The sequence below is a fragment of the Phalaenopsis equestris genome, unplaced genomic scaffold (assembly GCF_001263595.1).
Source record: "Phalaenopsis equestris unplaced genomic scaffold, ASM126359v1 Scaffold000024, whole genome shotgun sequence".
Taxonomy (NCBI): Eukaryota; Viridiplantae; Streptophyta; class Magnoliopsida; order Asparagales; family Orchidaceae; genus Phalaenopsis; species Phalaenopsis equestris.
The window spans coordinates 155,779-164,100 of NW_018164466.1; the positions used below are offsets into that span (position 1 = coordinate 155,779).

Genomic DNA, 8,322 nt, shown 5'->3' on the forward strand with positions numbered 1-8,322 from the left:
AAACCAACTGAATTCTTCAAAAAATTATATAAAGAAGAAATAATCTAGGAATTTATCAAACATATTTACCGTCATTTTTTTGGTCTCAGGCGAAAAACCAGAAGCATGTGTCTCAATAGTTTGGGATGAATATGGTTCGGAGTAGTCCACATCAGCACATTGACCGAAAGTTTGGGATATAATAGCCATGCAAGTCTCTCTATGCGAGGATTCAGCCATATCAGCTGAGTGCAATTCCAAAGCTAGCAGCTTTAACAACCATCCCCTCTGCAAAAGACAGAATGTAGTAAGGTAAAAAACGTGGTTATCAAAATAGATGGTACAAACAACTTACACATGTCGTGAACTATAAATTTTGGCATTAACCAACTGATTAGTTATCAATACATAAAAATCGATAATTATTTGCAGCAATATCAAAAGAATATATTAGATATTACAAACACATTCAAATCATAACCTGGAAGAACATGGTGGGTGCTGTTAAACTAGGAATTTTCTACTTTGAAGATACAATCCTCTCTGTGATTCCCTCATCAAGGTGAGAACTGCTGAATGTCTCAAAGTTTATCTCAAATGATGACACACAATTTTTAACAATATGTTAACTTAAGCATGCCAACTTATATTTTGCAACCAACCAAGTTATTATTATGAGGTCATGATGCACGAATCTCTCATGCACTTTACATAGTGTAAAGGTCCGTATGATTGTTTCTTCAGACCATATACAAAATAAAAATAAATAAAGGCATACATGAAAATATCAAGCATATTAATCAATAGACTTGACTTGGGGAATATAGAGATGCCAAGAACATGATCAATGCATCAAAATAAGGAAAAATTTTTCTGTACGGACTCCGGACGTAGCTCTACGTGCGGACTCCAAAAATACACCGACATGTGTGCTACATCGCGCAGGTTATTTTGGAGTTATTGAAGTGGAACCGCGGAGATTAATTCTGGGTTATTACGGGGCTATTGAAGAGAAGCTCATATATTCCACTCCAATAATACGCCGACACGTGTGCTACATCGCGGAGGTTATTTTTGTGGTTATTGAAGTGAAACCGCGGAGATTAATTATGGGTTATTACAAGGCTATTGAAGAGAAACTCATATATTCCACTTCAATAACCCTGAAATAACCTAATGTGGTAAGCTCGAGACAAGCGCCTCGGAACTTGTCATAGGGATGCTTTGTCTAATAAGGTGAAATAATCTTGTGCTAACTTAAAAAAAAATAATTCTCTACAGAATTTCATGCCAATTTATATTAGACATAGATGCATTTAGAACTTTTTTCATATTATTGATGAATACCTATTATGAATGAATGACTCGATGAATGTATGAATGTAAATTAATTTATTTTACAACAGGAGGCTTTACCGTGTTATGACACATATGAATATGCATATGAAATTATCTCTTATAGAAATTTGAATGCTACGATACATGTCTATTATATATGAAATGTCTAATGAATGTCAAATACAAGAATTATACTTTATGAAATGTCATAAATAATGTTATAGGTGAACTATCAAATAACTACTTGTAAGTACAAATGATAGGGATGCGTGATTCTCAACTTCTAGTATTAAGGTGATAACAAAACAATCGAACTCGTTGGGATCAGAGGATGACAGAATGTAAGGGACCATTGGTGTCAAACGAGAATTTGATAGATGTATGTTGGGAGTCTCGCCCCTTTATACATAGTTAATATAGCATTTTGGGTAGTGTGATGTCCCATGATATAGCAGGATATGAAAATAACTGAGGGCCTTGAGGCCTATAAATTGCACAGGTGACATTACAATGATGTTATGATCATATGGCTATCATGACTTTGTTATGATTATGAATACATGCTTATGACCATGCATAAATGAAAGGACATACATATTTTATAAAGCTATCATAATTTTCTATACTACATGCTTTTCTTTTACATGTGCTATACAATTTCAATCATCGCAGGTGACATTGCCATGACGCTATGATCATATGCCAATGATGATATTGCTATGAATACATTTCTATAATGAATTGGTTATTATGAACATACTTATGACCACACACAAATGAAAAGACATGCTTTATAAAGCAGGTCACGATTTTCTACAAAAAATGATTTTGATTTTCATGTGTGATACAGTTCTAACTTGTTATGACTTGTGTGGGGATATGTACAGTTACCTACAAACATGCACATTGTTTCTTTTCCGTATATAAAATCTTATTTTTATTTTATTGAGCTCATTGTTGCCCACACTACGTTGATTACATTTAGAAATGGGTAAGGTGCACCAAGGCGAGACTTTTACAACTTTGGCAATTATAACTTTGGAAGCATGTGCAGTCTTTTGAGTACATATTTTATTTATGTTGAATTTAGCATCTATGAATAGTTTATATGTTTTAATTATATGATTTTTCATGCTTCCAAGTGTATGTAAAAATTAACGAAATGAAATATGTTTAGAGTTAATTAGTTAGACTATTTCATCACTAATTGTATCCTAATACTGTAAGTCAAGACGAGTGTTGGTGAGAATTTAATATAACTGAATTGTCTGTCTCTGTCGAACTATAGCTTAAACTTAAGGGGGGCCAATTGGGGTGTGACGATATAAACATAAACAGTTAAAGATTACTGAAGAAGCAGCTACAATACTCAGGATATCCCTATGTTTACGAGCTAAATGTAAAGGCTTTTCATTGAGTGAACCAAAACAGCACAGTTCAAGAATATGTAAATCAATTTTCTTTTGCAAACAAAAATTCTACGCATTATACCTGATGTAGTGTACTGATGCGGAGAGATTGATTGCTTGTCCTTTTTGGTAGCGGGGCAACACCAATAGATTCCAAGTGCTAAAATTACATGAAGCAAAATTTAAAAAGATAAGCTAAATATATGAGCAAAAATAAAAAAATTGATGTGCTGAAAAGCAAAACCTTCGAAAAGAATTGGTACTTCTTATTACTCAATAAATCCACTATGGGACCAGAAGTAAGAGGATCCAGACATAATTCATAAAAGAGCTGCAAGCAACATAGTAGCAAAAAAACAACCATATTAAAACAAGGACTTCAAATTCGCACAGCAAGATCAACTACCAAACAAGATTAGTTACCAAACCTGAAAACCAAACTCATGCAGTGGAGCGTTTATTTCAGGCTTCAAAAGCTTCTCCAAATTATCAAGAATAACTTTCAAACAACTGAAAATATTGCCAGCTTATTGCCTCTTAATAACTACACAATAATATAAAATATGAACCAAAATATACAAGCCAACACGAAAGAGTTTCAAACCTGAAATGATATTTTGGCTGTAACAAAGTTTTTTCCACTGAACCATTTACATCAAACTTGAGAAGCAAATGTGTAAGATTTGGAGCAGGTTTTCTAATATTATCAATTAGAAGCTGCCAATAACAAATCAAGCATCACAAGTTCGCTAGAATTATTTTGCAAAATACAAAAAAAAAAAAAAAAAATCCTAAAACCTGCATTATGAGAACACCAGGGTCATCTTTTGTATTCTCAACAACAACAGACTCATCAAAACGTGCCTCAAGACAAGCAGCATAATCCTCAATTAGATATTTTGCTGCATTTGTTTTCAATAAAAACTGTACAAGTCCAGCCATCCTTGAGCTGTCAACATATACCAATAGTTGGCATGCACAATTAGATGAGTAGGCAAATCAAAGAATGATAATTACCATTACGCGAAAAAAGTCTACTAACATATAATATTAAAAAGGAACTTAAATTTCACTTGAAATAAAACATGCTGTTCATCCAGCTTATACATTAACAACATATACAGTCAAAACAAAATTCGATGCCCATTTTCTAAAAATTTTGAAAATGATAATTGCAAGCATTCAAATAGAAATTTCTGCCAAAATTTTGCAGTGCGACAATGATTCCAATATTTTTTTGAGATTTGTTATCTCATTTCAAGTTTTTATGCAAATCCCCTATTTATAACAACATCTAATCCACATGCTACAACCTTTTTGTATGATAGAAAGTAGTTGCTGCCCAAATCAGAAAATTTAAACACAAGTTTTTAAAAAATATTATGCTCCATTAGTATATCTAAGACCAAAATATGATTTGCATTTTCATTTTTAATAGAACCTTTGTTCTTATTCTCTTCTCTTACTTTGTGTGTGATGTGTGCACGCATGTGTGACGTATGTGTGAAATAGTAGTAATCTTAATAGGACAAGTAGTCATTATCCATCCTCACTGCGTCTATGATCGGCCATAACAATTGCCAAATGCTAACTGTAACATAACTCATTCTTTCGAACACCTGATCCCGGAAGAAATCAATCTAGAGCACCTCAAGGGAATTAATAGTGCCGCTAGTAGCAGGACACTGGCACAAGGATGAAAACAAAGAGGGGAACGATGACAAAGAAATTTGCATGATGCGGTGGCAACAAAGGAGTGAAACAAGTATGATGCACAACAAAAAGTTTTAAGTTTGAAATAATTTGTAACTTTCAGAGAGAGCTTGCAAACTTATGCAAAACCAATACTTCAAAGGACACAGACAAAAACTCATTTTCAACTAAAGAAATAATTTTGTTCATAGGCTAAGCCAGCATAGCCACAATACCGTCTCATAATGTAGGTTTTAGGACACTGACTTGAACTCATTTTCAACTAAAGAAATACTAGCAACAAAAATCACAAGCCCCCCAACCATGTACCTATAGGGTCTATCTATAATAAAAAATAAAAAATAATAAAAGACTCAAATGCCCTTAGGTCAATAAAAAATTAAATTACCCATAGGCTAAGCAAGCATAGCAATACTCACCTCCACAAAAAGCACATCAACCTCAAGATCGATAAAAGGAAATTTTTGTTGCATCAAGCTCACCTGCTCCCTCGTCGCACACTATGAGAACATGTAATGTCCGATCCTCTCAAACATGTCACGAAACAAACTTTTCATCACGTAGAATACATAGTCTGTCAGCTTGTTTAATCTTTGTCTCTGCAAGGTGCTTGAAGTTGACCATTGAACGGTCCCCCAAATTTGACTCCTTCGGCGCCTCCCTCCTGAAATGGCATCGTGCAGGCCTCGTTGTCATGGTCTTCTTTAATTCTCTCATGGTGTTTGCTCCTTTTGGCCTTCTCTATTTGGATCCTATCCTCCACCATCTGGGCTTTATCGTCTCCCCAAATCTTTGTTCTCTATACAATCGGAGTGTTGCGCCATCAATGAAATTTTTTTGCCAACACTGCTTCAGAAATCTCTCCTAACAAACCCGACAATAGCTCAAATCTCTCCATCTACTCCATTACAGTCCCTTCCTGAGTTGATGCAAATAATTGCTCGTACAAGTCTTCTTCTCGAATGGTTTGGAATCGTTCTAACAAACAATAATTAAATTCTTCCCAAATGCAAATCGGGTACCTAGACTCCCTCCACTGAAATCATGCCAGATTTTTCCCCTCAAAGCATAACCTTATCGCCATGAGCTTCGCCTCCCTATTTAGTCAATTTATCGCAAATATTGCCCCACCCGACACACTCGCCCATGTGTCGTCCTGCTTGAAGATTGGCATCTTCAACTTTCTTATGTGTGAGTAACATTAACAATTCTCTTGATCAAACTTCATTCCTCCCATGAAGCGAAGGTTGGCTTCCATTCTGCCACCCACATTTATTTCCCTCCTTCCATAAGTTTGGCTCGCCTGACAGTTAGCACGCCTGTCTCCAAAGGTTCCAGCATTGCCTTCCGCCCGAAAGACTGCTGCATCAAAAGGCTTTGGCGCAATTGGATGCAGCCCATCGTGGTTCTCTATTCCAGGCTGAAATCATTCGAATTGGTCTTCTCCATCCTTGAATCGCACGCCGTCTCATTATGCTTGCTTAAGCTCATTCAAAATGTCTGGTTGTCAAATCACTCCTTCCACTATGGGTTTGCAAGAAACTCAACCAATTTCTTCATTATTACTTCCAGGGGCATAAATTTGCGCTCTATGAACAAAAATTGACCCTATATGGACGTAAATCGCCCATCCATCGACAAGAAACACTCCTCCACTATATATCTGATTTGGTACATATGCATGAAACTCTACATGATTTATCGTTCAAGAGATTTTTTGTGAGTTTTTGATATTGCATTGTCGGATTCCTAACAAGGTGTAGAAATTAAGTTAGGATGGATGCTTGCCAATAAAAAGCTAAACATCTAGATGTGCTTCTATCTTAAAAGTCTTTGGAAGGTAATAATGACATTTTCACCTCGCTTCTTGCATTCGTTGAATCAAAATCAAGGAAAACATGGTTATGGTTTTGTCAGAATTTAGCCAAGTCAATTTGTTTTAACTTATTTCATCTAGCATTCATATCTAACATGAACTAAGGATTAGCCGAGACAATCATGATAGTTTTTCAAAATATACAGCTTAGTGTTTGTAAATGACATTTATGGAAGAACTTGAATTAGGACGAGTATTACTACTTGTTGATTTCAAAGCCCGTATGTCGTGCTCATCGCACTCAGCTGGCTTAAATTGGGACTTTTCGATGGTTAGGTCAAGCAACAATCTTCATGCACAACTTGTCGAAGAATAGGCTCGAATAACGATGCATCCGAGCAAATTTAACTAGTTGGTCTTCACAAGAGATAAAAAATTTCCAATCACCTTCCTAGCAAACGCGCGATATTCAGGTCTTTGTATGCTGCAATCTTCAAAACGAAGCGAGAGGAGATCAAAGATGTGGTTTCGCACCTCTCTAGGTCGCAATCGTATTGATGCTTACCCAGCTAGCTCTGATCGTGATTATCGAAAGCAACAGCAGGCGAAAGATGGAGGTTATGGGTCTGTGTAAGCCACAATGTTGTCGTTGCAATCTCCACAAGCTCTAATAACAACGGTATCGCGAGGTTCAGTGTTGATGGCAACAAACTCTTGTATCGAGCAATCTAGTCATTGATATCTCAGGTATCGAGGGCTCTAATACCACTTGATACAATATGACCACCAAAATCGACAAAAATTTCCATAGAGATTAGGGCAAAGCAAATTGTTTCCTTCAATAAACCATAATACTCCGCACGAATACATAAGATAAGCAACTACTATTTCAGAGGTAGGCGATATCTCCCAAATCCTACAATTCCAGAGATAGGAAGTCTCTCCCTAGCCCAAAGATTCAGAAGAATAATCTCATGCCCTCCAATTCCAGAGATAGGAAGTCTCTCCCTAGCCCAAAACCTAAGATTCACAAGAATAATCTCATGCCCTTCCAACCCATCTATTAGGGTCTACTTATACTAAATAATAATAAATAATAAAAAACTCATATGCCCTTAGATAAAAAAACACTGAATTGTTGTGAGGCTAAGTCGTAGTATCATTGTATTGAAAAAAAATAATAATAAGATTTTACAAACGAAAAAGAAAGACGGCAACGTTATTCAATATAGCACCATCGGTTTGGATCATTTCTCAACTTACACGGCTAAAAGAAATGCACTACCAAAATTGGTTGCCAGTTGATCATTTAGTCCACTAACTAGTCATTGAGAGATTATTGAGTTGTTGGATAATCCAGCTCTATTCCAAGAGAACTACATTTCTTTTGTGTCGAGTCATTGCTCCACTGCCTCGCGTTGTTTCTATTTTAGGAATTCTTCTGAACTTATTACTTTTCATTTTATTGAGAGGTACAATAAGCCAAGCTTTTCAACCGAAGAAAACAATCATGTTCTTTTAAGTACAGGTTCTCTACGGAGCAAGAAAAAATGAGAAAAATGAAGGAACATGAAAGAAAAAACAAACATAATGAAAGAGGAAACGATGAATAAGGTAAGGGAGAGGAAACAAACAACTGAAGAAGACAAAGCGAGGGGACGGAAGCTAAGTAGGCATTTTCTCTTTATAAATCACGACGGGGTGAGTTTTACCTATCTACAGAGATGAGAAGGGGCGCGACGTCGCGACATTGGTGTCAAGCGAGGGAAGAGTTGGTGCCACTGTCGTGCAAAGGAGGCGACCGATTAAGCTCGTGCGGGACAAAACCGGACGACAACAAGGAAAATTGGGGAAGACGGAGACGGCATGGAATATTGAAGGGGAAGACGGAGACGACAACAAGGAAGGAGGCACGTTACGAGAACCGAAGTCTTGTGCGGGTTTTCAATAGAAGGGGAAGCTCGCAGAGAAGAAGGCGGCCTGGGCTGAGTTCGCGTGTCTAACTTTTACTCGACAGAGAAAAATAGATAAAATAATATATATATATATATATATATATATATATAT

General features: G+C 36.3%; 1 protein-coding gene across 1 annotated transcript in view; it reads right to left on the minus strand.

Annotated features, from left to right (window-relative positions):
• LOC110018512 (nuclear pore complex protein NUP205-like) overlaps positions 1-8,322 on the minus strand; it is a 66,703-nt gene that overhangs the window by 21,786 nt on the left and 36,595 nt on the right. The window contains exons 14-19 of the mRNA XM_020715847.1: positions 3,525-3,675; positions 3,331-3,443; positions 3,155-3,236; positions 2,971-3,057; positions 2,809-2,886; positions 70-267 (exon numbers count right to left, since the gene is read on the minus strand). Coding sequence (XP_020571506.1) covers positions 70-267; positions 2,809-2,886; positions 2,971-3,057; positions 3,155-3,236; positions 3,331-3,443; positions 3,525-3,675 — 709 coding nt within the window. The remainder of the gene's footprint in view (positions 1-69; positions 268-2,808; positions 2,887-2,970; positions 3,058-3,154; positions 3,237-3,330; positions 3,444-3,524; positions 3,676-8,322) is intronic.